This window comes from Ischnura elegans, chromosome 6 (genome assembly GCF_921293095.1).
Source record: "Ischnura elegans chromosome 6, ioIscEleg1.1, whole genome shotgun sequence".
In the NCBI taxonomy this organism is placed as follows: domain Eukaryota; kingdom Metazoa; phylum Arthropoda; class Insecta; order Odonata; family Coenagrionidae; genus Ischnura; species Ischnura elegans.
In genome coordinates this window covers 40,200,560-40,217,968 of record NC_060251.1, presented here as the reverse complement: position 1 = coordinate 40,217,968, position 17,409 = coordinate 40,200,560, and the positions used below count along the sequence as shown (strand labels likewise).

At 37.0% G+C, this 17,409-nt stretch overlaps 2 protein-coding genes across 2 annotated transcripts in view; one reads left to right on the top strand and one right to left on the bottom strand.

Annotated features, from left to right (window-relative positions):
- The window catches only part of LOC124161363 (ribokinase-like), a 45,845-nt gene extending 29,101 nt beyond the window's left edge, over positions 1 to 16,744 (bottom strand). Inside the window, exons 1-4 of the mRNA XM_046537678.1 lie at positions 16,685 to 16,744; positions 15,603 to 15,776; positions 14,550 to 14,678; positions 14,192 to 14,306 (exon numbers count right to left, since the gene is read on the bottom strand). Coding sequence (XP_046393634.1) covers positions 14,192 to 14,306; positions 14,550 to 14,678; positions 15,603 to 15,776; positions 16,685 to 16,744 — 478 coding nt within the window. The remainder of the gene's footprint in view (positions 1 to 14,191; positions 14,307 to 14,549; positions 14,679 to 15,602; positions 15,777 to 16,684) is intronic.
- On the top strand, positions 1,989 to 8,655 carry LOC124160516. Its single transcript, XM_046536375.1, has 6 exons — positions 1,989 to 2,159; positions 2,234 to 2,300; positions 2,396 to 2,571; positions 2,687 to 2,848; positions 2,934 to 3,088; positions 6,778 to 8,655. The coding sequence occupies exons 1-6, from the start codon at positions 2,120 to 2,122 to the stop codon at positions 6,865 to 6,867; spliced, it is 690 nt and encodes a 229-aa protein (XP_046392331.1). The 5' UTR covers positions 1,989 to 2,119; the 3' UTR covers positions 6,868 to 8,655.
- Positions 16,745 to 17,409: the final 665 nt, after the last annotated feature.

The window sequence follows — 17,409 nt, the reverse complement described above, 5'->3', positions numbered from 1 at the left end:
CCCCATATTCTCCACGTAAACTTGTCTGGATGTAGGCTTGCTAAGTGCTCAAATTATGTGAACCATTAGGTGGGGAGACATGGACCAGTCGATGAGAGATCCCTGTTTGCAGCGCAGCCACCTATTTCACCTGTGATGAACCCTTAGACTGCGGGAACATTTTTAAATGGGTTGTACCCTTAGACTGCAGGAAAAACGTTGTTCAACGTTTGACCATTGCTCGACTACCTAAAGGCCTGTTTACACGGAGCATTATCATGTATGGGTTAATGTATGAATGCGAGAATGAACGCCAAAATGCACCGTGTAACCTCCCAACTTGTGCAAATGCATGCACAGAAAATAGAACCTGTTCTAATTTGGTTCATGCATTCGTACAAGTTCCGCTCCACCAAAATCATTCACACAAACGTACATTAACTTCTACGTGTTAATGTACTGTGTAACCAGGCTTTAAGACAGTTACCCAAAATTTTTATTGCCTCCCGAGTGTAAGCCCAAGTGCACTTTCCCTTACTGTAGGGATCACAAATGAAGCTCGACTCTCCCTGGCCATCCCTCACGGCAGGGGGTGCCTCCTGGAATTTTCTATCCTACTGCCCATTTTGTATCGTTTCCTTCCCACTCCACATTGTAAACATGCCTACGACAAGTGCTCAAAGGTAGGTCCATGCTTTGGTAAGAAAGGCAAAGGGGTTACCCCAGATTATATGGGTTCACTCCTAGTGAGACACTCGGCTAAATGGAAAAATATTTCTTGGTTCTCTCCTGCACAGGCTGGTAGCTAAAATTAAGCACTCCCGCAGCTTGAGGGTTAAAATAGTCCCTTTCTCAGGTCAGTGTGTTGGCTTTACACCCTGAGGGTCTGGGCCCAAATCCCTGCTGTGGAAGAGATTTTTCAGAGACTAACCGAACACTGCTCGAGTGAATTGTGGATAGCACTTCAAGAACAGCACCCAGTTTGTCGGATGTGTCACTAAGCAATGGCCCCTTTAGCACCTTAAGTTAAAAGCAGGCTTATGCCAATGCTGGTTTTCTCCTGACCCTTCCCTTTCGTTCTAATGATAGCCACTCTGAGCAGCCTCCTCAAATTACCATACCAGCCAGTCCACATCCTGATTACTCTGGATCCAAACCTCCTCCTCCCCCATGTACATAAATTTCTCCAAAACCAGATTTTTAATACTCCTGGGTTACACATATCCCACTGACTATGTAGTTGCTTTGATTTCCCCAGCTTTTAGGATCTGAAACTTTTCCTACGGTTTGACTAAATTCACCCATTTCCCCCATCAGACATCCTGAACCAGTTGAAAGACAGTCTATGCTGAAGTGCTCTGTCGGAAACACTGCTAGAATAGACATCGAACATAAGTAAATACATATACTTTCGATCCTGAAACCAATGGGAATCTGACCACTCGAAAGGTCAAGCAAGGGCGGACTACTTAACTATTAGCAGCCCATGGGCCAGTTAACTACCACCATGTAGAGTTTAAGCGCACCCACTATGGTAAACTTAAAACCAAACAATCCGCGAATATTATATCTTTAGAGGTAAATTAAACCTACGCTGACGGGTCCGCCTGACGATCGGTCGGATGATGCTTAACAAAAATAAACAGCCGTTAACAATTCCCACCGTCAAACCTAATGAAGTAAACCAATATGAGAACGTACTTAATTCTTCGACAGATATGAAGCAAACCTCAGGAAGCTTTCTAAAATAATGTAAAAGAGAGAAAAATAGTGGACTTCATCCAGTGCTGAACGCTCAAGTTTGCAACAAGTAATCACGGACGTCGGAAATATCTGTGCCAATAAGTTTTACTCGAACCAAAGATATAACGAATATTACACCTTTATCGACATCTTTAAAAGCTTGGATGGAGTTTAAACTAAAAACCTGAAGATGCATGGTCGTTGTAAAACTTTTGATCATGTTCGAAATCGAAGGGAAACAAATAAACATAAACATAACGTTAAGCGCTATAGGCGTGGTAGTTGTAATTCAATATGGTGGATCTGTTTTGAGTGAAGGAATTCGTTGTGATTGATGACAACAGGATTCTGAGTCCTGCATATTATTTTATAATTTGGCTGGATTGCTGAGGGGAAAATGACGGTCGACGAAAAGCAGGATTATCACAAGGCATCCAGTGAGTAAATCGACAGCTTTAGGTCCTCCCGTGGTCAATAGCATTCCCAGCTAAAATCCAAATTTTAATTTCAGATTCGTTGGTGTTTGGAGGAATTCTTACTTATGTATCATGCCTCCTGCTGGTTATGGCTTTTGCAAGGTATAATTTCAGATCGATTGTGTACAGCTTTGAGTTAGTTATTGAGTTAGCGTAATGGTATTAGTTTTAATCGACCTTTCTCCTTTTGTTTGTAGTCCGTATTGGATTCAGTCCTATGAAGAAACTCATAGTGAATTCAAAAATATGGGGTTGTGGGAGTATTGCTTTGAAGATTTCAGGTACCCATATTACCAGTTCAACACCCTTTTTGATGGTTGCCATTACATATTTAGCGAAAAATACTACGTCTTGCGCGAATGGCTTTTGCCAGGTGAGTAGTAGTATACTAGCAGTCAACATTTAGTATGATTTTTTTCTCTTTTTCACTTTATTGCTGCAATTTATGGTGTAATTGTCATTTATCGACCTTCTCTTTATGTATTTAGGATGGCTTATGGTGGTTCAGGCATTTGTAACTCTGGCGTTGATGTTGTCATTCACATCCCAAGTCATTATTGCACTTGAGCTAATAAGATGGCCTTTGGAATTTGTACTGCTGCATGAATGGCTTCTATCCGGTATTGCCGCTATCGCAAATGCCATTGCTGGTAAGGTCGTTTTAGAAGTGTGTCAACTTCTTATGGAATACTGATCAAAGAAGAAGGTTACCAATTTTCCTTTTCTTTTTTACAGCGAAACTGCTTTTATTGTCTGTGATGATTTTTGGGATAGCTTGTTGGAGACGGGACTGGATGCTCTACCCCAACTTCAATTATCTTTCGTGGTCCTTTGGATTTGCTGTTTGTTCCATGTTTTTGCATTTTATAGCAGCTGCGTTTATCTACATGGTAAGCTACAGTATCTTTAAAAACAAAATAATTAATCTCCCCATTTTTAACAAGTGAATTACTGTGCTATAATTTGTGCCTTCGGCAGTACTCTTAAGGTCTTGAATCAGAAGGATACCCTAATTGTCCATGTTTTGAATAAAATATTTTGATAGCTTAACAAGTCTCTTCCTGGTGAAATCCATGGTATCTTCTCCTAGTATTTTTATATTTTATGTAGTCCTAAGTTGGGTGGACAAATCTTATTTACACAAAGTCTAAATTATCAGCTGTGATAGACCTGAAATATCTGAACTTGTTCTCTACCTATGGAATTAAATTGATTGATAAGTATTCTTCCATCCTATGCATAGAAATGAGGGGCCAAAATTCTTGGTGTAGTCATGAAGATGTCGTTTATATCTTGTCGTAATTATGCTGTTAACTAAAATGTCCTGCTGCTAAAGTAACAAAGCAAAAAATAAATGATAATAATTGTCTGTCAATATAGGGAGATGGAGGTACCAAAGAGATCATTAGATTCTTTGGATTATTGGTTTAGCTTGAATTAGATGATCATGTTTTCTATCACATGGAGAATTAGCTTTAGTGAATAGGGAATGCGTTCTCCACCCTGTTAGATACTCGAACTCCTTAGCCAAAAATACAATTGCATAACCAATTGACTTCTAGTTTGTTCAAAATCTATTGAGGCTTATTTTAAAATTACGTTTCAATGAGTCGCAGATAAATTGTATGCAGCAAAGCCTTCATACAGCAAATCTGTTGGATCGAGAAAGCTAGGCGTCCCTGTATGTATGTGCTATGAGGGTTGATTTGGCAAAGGGGCAACTAATCATTCAAAATGTTGTACAATACAAATCCAGTAAATTTGTCAATCCTGTTTCTTTCACCGTAAAAACTTTTTTTATAGCTAAGAAAAAAAAAGAGTTAATATTTACCTTGAAGCTGCATGGCTAACGCCACTTCATTTTTAACTCTTTTGCTGCTATAAACATACCTGGTACATTCGCATGGCAGGCTGCTGAGAATGTACCTTTTCTCCCCCCCTGCCTGCATTAAGCTCTTTTGCCGCATGTGACAAGTAGATTCCCAGAGAGTGAACGGCAGCAAAAGGGTTAATCTGCATATTTCTAATAGAAATTGGCTTTCTTGTTGATTCAGCTATATTCCTCATCGCTTAATTTAGTTACAGTCTGAAATTAAAGGACCACCAAAATTAATACCTCTAAATGATGTATTTTCATAATGATCCATAATTTTTTTGAAAATATAGTTGATTTTATCCTTGGAATAGTCATATACTTTGAGTCAATAGCATTTGACACTCTCTTTCTCTCAGCACTCTTGCCCAATTTTTTCCTGGTTCTTTATAAAAAAAAGTAAAATTGGATGCAAAATCATCGGAATCACTGCATTAATGCTAGGATACTCCGGGCTTATTATTTCTGTTAGAATCCCATTCTTAAAATGGAAGCGATCGTGCGCTTGCTGCAGTCACGCGAGCACTGTGTTCCTGTTTTCCAAGCCTCGCAGTGTGCGACCGCGCTCTTTGATCGCGGATACACGTCCCGCAGCAGTTGCAACCTGGGCAATTTGTGCGAGACGCGACTACATGGCGACTACTGTGTAGTTTCCAACGTCGAGCAGCGGTTTTGAAGAATTCGTGCAAACTACTTTTCTGTTTCCATGATCACTCAGCCACCGATGTGTGGTTTTCGAAACTAGGCCTTACATGGAGCATTAATAATACGAGTACCACCCTGTCATCGCTGCTAAAAAGATTGCAAACTGGTGAAGAAAGCTCTCGTAGAGTCCGGGAAGCACTAAAATAACAGAATAACTGCTTAAATAATAATTTATTGTTTGTTTTAGGTAAATTATGAACATTGCAAGACATTAAAGTGAAAGTTGTTTTCTGATTATTCATGCCGTCTCTCCCCATCATTAGCCCGGATAATCGGGAGTGTAATGTACTGGAATATCTCTTTGTTCACGCGAGCTATTCACCAGATGTCAATAACACGATGAGGGAAGGAAGTTGGGATCAGTTGGTTACCCTGAGTACAAATGTGGCAGGCACCAATGCGCTGAAAAATACATGTGACAGTGGCAATTGCAGATGATGATGCTTTTATAGAAGATGAACACTAACAATATGCTGTGGGTGCACCCTTTTTTAGGTACCAAAATAAATTACGAGTCACAAGTATGATGTCTCTATGTTTCTGGGTTTCACCGCGTGGATTTTCTTTGTGACGACAGTTTCTCCGGTATTCCAACCGGCGTCTTCAGGTCGATGTTGGGATTCAATGCACTGAACTGAATTGAATCCCGACATTGACCTGAAGACGCCAGTTGGAATACCGGAGAAAACTGTCGTCACAAAGAAAATCCACATGGTGAAACCCAAAAACATGGAGACATCATCTAAACAACGCTGTGGAAAACTACGCATCAACAGTCACAAGTATGCCGAATAATATTCGTTATCTTTGTCCTGATATAGTTTATCTGGTAGTTATCTCTTTCGACTTGAAGATAATTTTCCTTGAGGTTTACCCTTCTTCAGCTCCTTTCCAAACTTTTCTCGTTTGAAAATGAGCAGCATTTTCAGACTTCAACTCTCAAACTGGAGGAATTAGTAGCTAAGCATAATTAAGTCTGCTGAAAATACCTCATGTTATCAATTCAGAGAATAAGAACACGTCTGATTCTTCTCCTTTTCACTTCTTGCATGGCACCAGAAGAGCCCCTTTTTGTGCCAACCCAAAAGGCAAAGATCACAATTTCAAAAATTCCTACCATTGCACTGGTAATATCAAATGCCTACAATTTGGAATGAAGACATTTTGATTTTTGTGGCGGCGAGAAATATTGGGTGTTTCTAGTTGAATAGCAGGGTTAATATGCTATGCTAGGTTAAATGAAAGAGCAACTCAAACAGTTTTGTTTATTGGTAACAATGCGCATGTGCACCCAATGTTTCCCGAATATGTGAAAACATAAATAAAAGGCATCAGCAAGAGACAACGTAAATGTGACAACTTCGCTGGTCTTAAATAAAAGTTATTGCATAAATAATTTTTTTTACAAATCCTGCATGGTCAAGCACAGAATAACACATTCACCCTAAAAATATTAATTTTGAAATTCTCATGTGAGTTTAGGGGGGTGAAACGATCTCATGATATTCACCTAGGAAGGAGGGTAAGTTGAAAAATGTCCTCATGTAATTAATGGATTCCCTCACTTGTATTTGGCTCAAGTTCTAGCTCAATTATTTTTATATTTCCTAGGTATGGGGCACATTATATGGTGAGATTTATCTAACGATTTGATTGTTGGATTATTCTTCCTCATAGAATAATCCTCCAAGATCGTTAGAACATTAATGGATTTCAGGGTTTTGCTTATCGTAGGGCCCTCTTCGCTTCTATAGCGTTCAGGTGTTTTCCCCGTCCCATTCCTTCCGCTCCTATCCTTTCCCAGAGGCGTCGACGGGCTCCTATCGCGGCGGTGCCTCTTTTCCTTTTTCCATCCTCTCCAGTCCCTCCCCGAGTGATCGGGCATATAAGCCACGGGCCCTGTTCCCGGCCCTGGTGTGTTGTATCCCTGAAGGGTTCACCTTGAACCCTCATACTCTCAGTATGGTGAGATTAATTACTACAAAATTATATATTTTTCAGGATGCAAAGAAAGGCTGGGAGTACAGGCAGGAGAGCAGAAATTTGGTGGTCCAAATGCACCCCAATCCTGGCCGAAATGGTTACGTGTGAGGGAAGCTACAAATTTGGTAGCCAAATCCCAAAGGCTGCGAGCAAAGGACTATGGAATCCTGCTCGCATTTTTGTATTCTTACCATTGTAGAATAGTAAGGAGGATTTGATTCAAATACTGACAACTATATCATACTCTCAGCACGTAATTTACAATGTTTCTAACTTCACTTTTAGGTCGTAATGTTAATGAGCTTACAATATTAAGTATGAAGGCAGTAATGAGCTCATCTGAAAATTATTGAATTTCAAATTTTTCCTCTATTTTTATTTCTTTATTGTAGCCAACAAATACTCTTGGTAATTATTATTTTTACATTTTATTAACATTTTAAAGACAAACTTAGAAATATTTTTTGTGGATCTGACAGGTATGGTGTATCGTGAAGAGTTAACTTTCAGTAAAAGGTGCTCATTGTGATAATTTAGTTTCAAGAAGTTTTGTGATTGAATAAATTCTCTAGGCAATAGTAATAATGCCTCAAGAATAATTAATTCCCTTCATGGATGACTTTAGCAATCTCTAGTGGTCTTCTATAAAAAAACATTTCAATGTACAATGGGAGAATTACAGAGCTTTTGTTTTAATTTTATTTTTATTCTTCTCACATGCTCAATAACTTCCCTGCTTTAGTGAAAAATGAGTCATATTGTGAGAGAAAATTTATGAAAATCAATGCTTGCCTAGATCAGTCTTTACACAAGTCAATGCTCACAAAACCCTTGTATTTCCCGAAGACCTCTTTGCTCTATTTCATTAGTCCATTGCTGTGAGTGATCTCTTGCGTCTCAAGTTTTTACTGAAGGTGCCTGATATATTTTAGTTATGATTAAGAAAATTTACTTGATGAAAGCAAATTTTTACTATGAGGAAATAATTGGTGTTTTCTGAAAACGAAGTGCAATTCTCTAAAAGTTTTTATCAGAGCATGTACATTGCAATAGGGTATAAACTACCTCTACCTTTCCTAGGGTTTTGTAATATTGCCACAAATGTATGCATTCTCAATTCACTAAAATGCCTTCTCAAAAGTCTTTCTGTGGGATATTGCTTTGGCAGCTTTTACACGGCCTAAAAGTAGTGTCTATGACTGTTTGGAGGTATGGAGGATCTCAAATACACAATTTTAAAAAAATCAATGTGCTGTGGTAAATTTTGATATTTTCATTTTTGCACTTGCGTGTAAGCACAAATTTGCATGAGGAGTTGTTGAGACAAAAGTGGTTAAGCATTGGCATTAGTTTTTATTTTCAGTGCACATTAAAAGCATGTGATTATACCAATGTTATTGTTGCTGACCTTTTCATATATTTATGCCATGTCTAATTTACGTTCAATAATTTCTTTAGCTGTGCAGAGATTAAATTGATAAAATGTGTATGTTTTCAGTGAGCTGAATAAGAACTACTTATTTTGTAACATTTCCGTCCATGTGTCTATTTTCCTGAAGTATGCCATTAGTATGTTTTTGTAAGAGTGGCTGAAGATTTTTTATATACGTAATGCACTTAATTAGATTGCAGTTTGAGAAAGTGTTTTTTTAGATGTATTTTGCTGCCATACTTTGGTATTAGGTTTATTAAAAGATGCCTTGTAACGGTTAGTGACATCATTCCAATTTTAAAATTTTTTGTTATTAAATATGTTGCTGTTCTTTTTATAGTTGAATTTTGAAGTTCTTGTAAAATATTTTATTGGTGTTTTATTTTATAGCAGAAGGAATCCATGGAACATGTATAATCTGGTACTTGTAGATTACCATTTAATAAAGAATAGTTATATGACTACTTGGGAGGTATTTCATGTTATTTAAACTGTCCTTGAGTTCCCTGTTAAAAATTAGTCTTCTAGCCATGTTGCATAACATGCAGGCACACAAACGTTTTATATGAATGCATACTGTTACTGAATTTTTTTGCTGATACCTTTTTTGGATGATTTAAGGAGAAACGAAGCACTAAATGAGCTCTATGCATATCCCTGAAATCCAAGGGTGCTGACAGAAATAGTATGCATATTTTTGGGGGTATTCACCTATATTGGATGGTTGGCACAAACTCTAGCTTTACATAGCATAAATATGTATGTACTTAACCTGGATCCGCCCAAAATATTTTTTTTGAGATTAATAATTCATATTTTAGGGGAATGGTAAGGTTCTCATTTTTACTACATTCTGAAAATATTACGTTGATCGGTTGTGTAGTTTCCGAGATACAGGCTGTGACATAAATGTCACATTGGGCGGATCTGTTGTCTTTTGGTGCAAGGTAATATTTCCCCAGAAAAAGCAAATATTTTTCGCATTTGAGCTGCACTGTTCATTTAAATGATAAAAAACACTAGAAAAACATATTATTAATTACGTACACTATTTTCAAGCTTTTGTTTAAATTTAAAGTAAATTGTTTAAAAATTTAGCAATAATTTTCAGAGTTCCATTGCCCGCGATTCATAAATTTTTCGATGTAAATTGTGATGTTTTAAGATGTACAAATTTTCTGGATTTTTTCAATGTTATTTCACAAATGTGGGGTATATTTAAATTTATAATGTTTATATTATAAACTTGTCAAATACGCATCAAGAAAAATTATTTTAAATTTATATAAAGTTTTCGGCAGGAGTGTTATGAAATTACAGAACTTTGAATTGACACAATCAATGGATTTGTTGAAGGTACATTTAAAAAATATTTTTACATGGCTAATAAGTAAAACAGTTAAAAATGCATTTCTCAATTTTGGAAAATACATAGAATAAATATACATGTTTGAAAAATATTCTCACAACACATAAGAGTGTAATACAGTATAAAATTGAATGAAATTTGAATCAATTTGTTTCAAATACACTAAAGATTGATTTAGAGTTCAATGCCGGCGTATACGTACCATTTTGAGTGGTAAGTAGTAAAGCAATATTTGTTCATATTACATGCATCGCATGCAGTGCATATGACGGAAGTGCAATGTTCACCAGCACGGCGACGCCATCTTTTATTATAGTAAAACAGAGACTAATTGATCATTAGCATCGTAACATATTTCACTGTCTGCCTCTGTTGAAAATGAAGTAGTGCGGCGGCTATACTTGGCTTAGCATCGACGTATGGTCAGTTATGTTTGCACTATTACACGCCTAATTGTGACAAGCAAGGACCAGTTTTCGCTTGTGAACAGATTGTGAACAGCTTCAGATCGTGAACAGCTACATCCAAAAGCCGAGGAAAAATATTCCACCTCCACCACCAAAACTGATTGTCTTCCGCCGAATGAATTGCATGCAAGGATGGATACCAAAATACGCATTCATACTCCTGCCAAAAGAGAGTTTTCTCAGTGGGAAAAATCCCCCTGAAACGTTCTTTCAATTTAGTGATCTACGGCGAAGCTCCCACAATTTGTCTATTATGTCGGTCATCGTATTGTCTGCACAGTGAACGTATTTACTTATCACAAGGAACCTATTCCTTTGCTTGGCTACGGCAAGCATTGAGTTTTAAACATCCCCAGAATCTTCCCAGGAACATCGCTTGGATGGAACCTTGTTACAACCCCATAACAGTAAAATTCCTATGAATATTTTCATCTCCTCTATACTGATACTAGGAGATGAAAAAACAATAAACGTAGTATAATCATCTGATTCTGCTGTGAGAAAAAAAATGTCATCTGAAAAAAACCATTTCAAAAATTTCTACGCATGATTTTTCCCTCAATTCAGGAAGATCTGTTTCGGGAATAACCTATATCTTACAAAAAGATCTTCCCGTCGCCAATTGGCTGCTTCTATTTTTACTTTTTTCTATTGGAGAAGTGATGTACGCTTCGTTGACTTCGAATCCTTTGCCTTACGTGTAACTGGTACCGAAATTCTTCCGGACTTCTCTTGAAATTCATTAGTATTATCATTATCAAGCTGAAAAACAAGCTCCACTCTTGCCCGAAAATGTCTTCCCGTTAAATTTTCCACAAGTCCACCAGCCTGGTCATCTGCAATGTCCTCATCAGTGACAATTGCTGCTTCTGATGGCTCAAGGCATATTGATTATACTTCGTCAAAGTCATCGTTTTCCGGAAGCTATTTGGCTTCACACAGTGTAATATCTCTGAGCTATCGATATCCCTAATATTAAAAATTTTAATTCAAAAGTAATTACCGGAATAAAAGTTAATAAATGCAAATTTATCGATTAATTGATAAATAATAAATATTTTGGCGGGAATACGAAGGAAAAACGTTGAAAATGCAATAAATTCTAACTAGAGCATAAAATTCGAAACTTTGAAGATTTGCATAGGGATCCGCCCAATGTGACATTTATGTCACAGTAACATTTATCAGAGTATATTACAGAAATGGAAAGCAATACCAAACATATTAATGTATTATTAATAATATTGTATCATTATGTTGATACATACCAAAAATTGTCGCTGTAATGCATATAGTCAATGAAAAAATTAAATATTTACACAAAGCGAACGTCCATTTTTAGTGTCTAGGGAAGGCACCTAAGTACCAGGGGTACTTAAAGGATAGGTCTTCATTCTCACTTGACAATTCTTACGTTGAATTGAAGCACTTAGCTTCCTCTTTCTTATAAGGTATAAAACACAACAATATACCGTCCCCGAACGATGCAAGAGCCATTACAGTGGAGCGATACAGGGTGTGACATTTTTGTTACATTGGGCGGATCCAGGTTAATATAAACATCACCAGGTATTGAATAGAGAAGTATTTTAAAGAAGTTTTTACTTAAATAACTATTACATATATTCAACGAACATGTTAATCCTCTATCCACAGCAGATTGCTGTAAATTTTAGTTAAAGACCTCTCCATTTGCTGGCAATTGTATTAACCAAAAAAAATGCGTGTGCGATTTTTAATCAAGTTTACTTGCATAAGATGCTCCTGACACTAGCTAAATTTTTTGTCATATATGTACTGTGTTGCACATTATTTTGTCTTTATAAATCTTTATTGATATTTAAATCTATATACCTGAGGTGTTGTTTTTATGTGGAAGAGGAAGAATAGATCACATTATTTTGTCATGCCTACGCAGAGAAAATGGGTGCTCAGGACCAGGGGTGCAGCTAGGAATTATGACTAGGGGGGGTTTCAGGCACAAAGCACTACGGTGTCTGAGGGTGTGATGTTAGTTCAGGCGCATTGCTAGGAATTAAGGCTCGGGGGTTTTTTTAGGAGCAACTAACACTGGGAGGTACAGAATATGGGAGATGCAGGGGCCCTCCCCTAAGGGGCCTGCCTAGGGGCAGGGGATGCAGGGGCCCTCCCCTAGAAAATGTTTCAGATAAATGGTTCAAAATGGTGAGTTTTATGGCCTTCTGAGGGATATTTTATTAATATTAACACTATTTTATTAGTAATATTAATCCAATTAAGTGAAATGGATTAAACTTAAAAATTTCTCTGAGCTCTGGGAGGGGGTTTTATCCCCCAAATCCCGCTGTGCCACTGCTCAGGACACCCTGGGCGAGTAAAGTAGGGAGCGAAATTGAGGTGAATGATATGAAAAGCACTTTCCAGCTGATGGTAGAAAAATACGAGAGCAAATTTTTTATTGTAGACATAATGCCTAAATTACAAAGCTGTAGCTGAATACAATAACATTTGGAGAAAAATTGGCAGCAGAAAATTGAATGACACGAACATGATCCCCTATCAGAGGCGGCTTCTACAAGATCGGTTTACATAGTGTTCCGGTGTCATTTGCTTGAAAACATATTTTCCAGCTACTGAAGATGATATGCTAGTGTTGTGGATATAAAAAAAATGACAATGAGATGTAGGGTGGGGTGTTCACAGAATTGTTCAGAGTACCCTACCTTTGTAACACCGGGTTAATCCCTGAATCACTAAGTATTCCATCATCTATTTATGAGGCAATATTTCTGATATCTGAAGCAATTATCCACCGAGCGTCTCAGTAGCAATGTAGCATCTAAGAGGTTGACAAGTCAGAGAGAACGTGGATTTCACTTGCATATTGCTCTTGCCATGATAAATGGCATTGTAGATTGAACTAACTGTTACATTCTCAGTATAAAAATAATGGGTCAATGTGTGCTGAATACATAAAAACATGTAAAAAAAAGGCATTGTCGGCAAGAGACAACATAAACCAGATAAGATGCGATGATAAACAGAGCCTAGATGTGAACTAAGATGGTTAGCAATATAATTTCTGTGCCTAACAATGAAGTATGCAATTGTGCCTCCTTAAGCAGCCTTTTTTCATCAGAAAATAGCCTCTACCTTAACAAAATTAATGCAATTCATATTTGCTTTAAAACTGATTAAGTGGGCCCACTAGTGGGAGTAAATATGGTGCATTCTCTGAAGAATGGAGAAGGTGAAGCGGATGGAGAGGAAGAGGAAATGAATGACAAAGTGCTGACGATGGGTGAGGATAGAAGGCTTCTTATGACATATGAAGGGCAGAAAAGTTGAATGGAAGAAAAACTGAGCGGGGAGGAGATGTGGAAAATGGTTTTAGGGGGAAGAATGTTGCATAAATTAGGAAGAGGAAGGAAGAGAATAGCTTTTAGATACATTGAAAAGGAGTAAATATTGTGAATTGACTAGGAAAGTCCATGATGGAATGGGATACTGCAAGAATGCTAAGATAAAAAAATTCATTTTAAGTAGGAGTAAAATCTATTTATCAAAATTTTGAGTTTAATTAGGAAAAATGGTGCTTAATTCAAGAAGGATAAATATAAAATATCAATGGAACATCTTTTGATGAAGGATCTCAAAAAACATATTTTTTGAGTGTGTGGAGGACAATGGAGCTTACTCTACTTGAATGTCAGAAAATATTCCATTCAAGCTATTTTTACTATTCAAAATAAAGTAAAGAAACAGTGTTAGGTGAACATATAACAGTAACATAGCGAGGTTCAAAGAACCAATACTCAATATTAGGAGAGCATTGACGGATTTAATTGCTAACAACTAACACATCTTCCACTTTCTGGCCCACTTAGCAGAACTCTGTGCTACCCAAGTTCCATAACTGCCATGGAAACCTTGCAGAGGTAACATAGAGCTAGATGCTAGGCCCTTGCCCTCGGGGTCCATCCAAGATGGCAATGCTACGGAATGCGGCATCTTGGAAGCCCATAGCCTAATGGTGCTCTGTATACATTGGCTCTGAAAGCCAAAGGTCTGTGTTTGGATTCCTAGTCCTTCTTCTTATGCAATTAATGAGAATAACACCTTTGTTCAAGCAGCAGGCTTGAAATATACCTCACGCTAATAATTGAGTTCATGTTGATTCCCTACCTGGTATCCCCATTTGCTTGGTTTCTCGAAGAACATAATCCATCGTTTCCTGAGGAATGTTTCCATCTACTATCAGCAAAGGACATCTCTTCAAAGTAGGCAGAAACTTGGAGACCTGAATGTAAAGAGATCTAATTTGTAGAGGATGGCACTAAGTTCCCAAAAGCCAGGTTAGTTATAATTAATTTAGCATGAAGAAGTCTTTGAGATTGTTTCAATATGAATTTACAACCTTCTACAAATGATACCATTTCCTAATTTGTAAGTCCTGTGACTTGGTAGGTAATCTACATCGCAGCAGATGTAAATTTCCATGCAGTGAATTAATCAGATTTCTCAAATGTTTACAATTGCTTACATGCTCTTCTGTTATCAGCATATGAGCCGCCATGTCACCGATTCCCATGAGACATTCCCCTTTTTGATCTAAAAGTGCTGTGTAGCTTGCTGTTGACTCCTCAGAGGAGATGAGAACTCCTGTAGTGTCCTGGAAGAAAAGAGGAAAGAATATATAATATGGAGGCGCCCTTCCAAAAGCATTGACTATCATTACAGATACAAAATTGCAGCAATAATGAAGGTTGTTGCAGTAATTACATTAAAATTACTGTTTGTCGCCAAATTTTTGTGAACCATGGTAATACAAATTCTCAGATTTTGCCTCCTCTGGTTGGGTCTGAAGATAATGAAATTGAGCTTTCTCGAGTTTGTGCAAGAGTGCAGCCATAATATGAGGCATTGTATCATGTTATGCGAGCTAATCTCCTTCTTCCTAGTCCAATGCTGTATGGCAAATTGAACTGCCAAAATAATTTCAAAGCCAAAAACCTGCCAATATGATAACAATTTCATTCATGGAGCATACATAGGTGTTTTTTATCCTCAGAAGACTAAAAAGAGAGCAGTTTGTGCCCTTTTCTCACATTCCAAAGGAAGTTCGCCACTCCACCATTACTTCTTGCTTATGTCAGCTGAAACCCATGCCCACAATGAATACTGAAGTTGCTACTAATGGATTGCAACTAGCCAAAGCCTCTCCTTGTATTCCTGCCCTTATATTTAATGGTTTCATGTGAGTAGCGGACATTGAAATACCATCTGCATGCCTCATTAATGTGCTAGTAACTATCTGTATCCAGCAACAAGGAGCAATTAAAGAGTACTGCATCGTGCTTGTCCATAGATGCTATCCGATTGCAGGGAATATACAGGAAAACCTGTGTTGAGTAACCGCCCCTGCCTTTTGTACAACGATAAAAGTAACCAGGTTCTTCAATTTATAAGCTCCGTCTAATATCTATTTTCATTGCACTAGCTATACTAGTTTTGTAATTGAAATCTATGAGAATCAAAATCATTATTTTCATTGAACTATCAGGCAATACTGAGTGGCCATTTAAAATTAACATACCAAGTGTTTGAGGTTTGACAACAGGGATTTCCCAGGGGAGTCATTTCCAACAACTGATATGAACAGTGGCAATGGATGACTTGGAGGCATCAATCTTCCCAGTGCATCAGCCACATTTCTTCCAACACCCCCAAAGGACTGCACTGCCGAGGCAGCATGGGTTCTGCCATCCATCTAAAAAAGTGGAAGGAAATAATTAAAATCACAAAAGTAGAATTTAAGGTACTATTAACTAAATGGCTCATGGTTCAGAGGTTTGTAATTGTTTAGGCATTGGGTACTCGATTCTTTTTCTCTGATTGTCTTTCACTAATAAAACACATATCTTCTTATAGTATTGCTCTACAAAGTGTGACTTTACTCATAATGCCAGGGGTAAGGAATGGTAATTGCATCTAAAAGACAATCTTCATATTTAAAAAATTGCCCAAGACATCCATGCATCTCATTGCACATCAATTTATATACTACATAAAAGACTGCAGCTGTAATAGTATTCCATCAACTGATGAAATAGATCAGTAATTATTTTATGATGGTAAAGAATGTTACAAGGTAAGTCTTACACCTGAGTCTGTGAAAGCTTTTGATTTTAGGAAAGGTTGTCAATAAAATACTTAATAAAGATTATATTTTAGGTTTCTTTCATTTGAGCTTCTACTTCTAAATAGTACAAAATAACATTTCATTCATAGAGTTAGTGCACTTCCTCCATTATATTATGGCTAGGTGTTAGCATCTGATACACTAATTCCTAAAACTAGTACCTCTTAGTAGTTACCCTCAGTTTTAATCTCCTAGAAAGATTTAGTACGTTTTTATATTTTTTCAAGACAGTTAAACTGATATCATTACATGACCACGCAATACTTTTGCCATTGCAATAATATTTATACTAAAAAATGTGAATTTGTCACAGTGAATTCCGTTATCGATTCATAGAGAATTACTCAAAAATAACACTAACCACATTATAGGCTTATGGTTTTTAGAATTTAGAATACAATTAGTAAAACAAAGTTTGGTTCTATTAATTCTCATAAAAATTTATAGGCTCAACCATTATGAAAAGCAATTTTTACCAAATATTCCTTCTCCTGAGCAACTCCATAGCTCACCGATGCTAATGAATAAACAATCATTTGACTCACAACTTTTGAGCGAATAAGGAAGGAACAAACGCATATCATTAATGTAGTTGGTTTTCAATTTTGAAATAATCACAATATTTCTGAAATGGAGGTTAGACTGTGCACATGACCACTCAAAAAAGAATTTTTGAAAATTATTAAGTGCCTACATATGGATTCATACCAAAGATTCCTCCTCCTAAACAACTCCATTGATCACCGATGGTAGTGAGTAGACAATCAATTAACTTACAACTTTGTCGTGAACAAATGAGGTAACATTTAATCTTAATATCCTTACGGGTATGTTTCCTTCGGTTCAAATGTGTAACTTATGGTTGTATATTTCACGGGGCCCACCAAATAGGGGCGTTCAAGTACGACAGTATAAGAAAAAATAAATATGCTGCCGCGATCGTCGCTGGTTGTAATATAATCATTGTCAATCATTGATCGTCACTGGCGATATACCGGTTACCCCTAAATATTTTGCTTTATTTATATACAATAATTTTCTATATTTAAGTACATATTACCTGAGTTTTTCCCTATAGCCTAATTAATATTAATAAAAATATCGAAACATGAGTTCATATAATCCACAATGTAGCTTTACATTAAAAAATTGTAATAATAGGGTGGTTTCCTATTATTTTTTTATTGCCTAAATCGAAAGA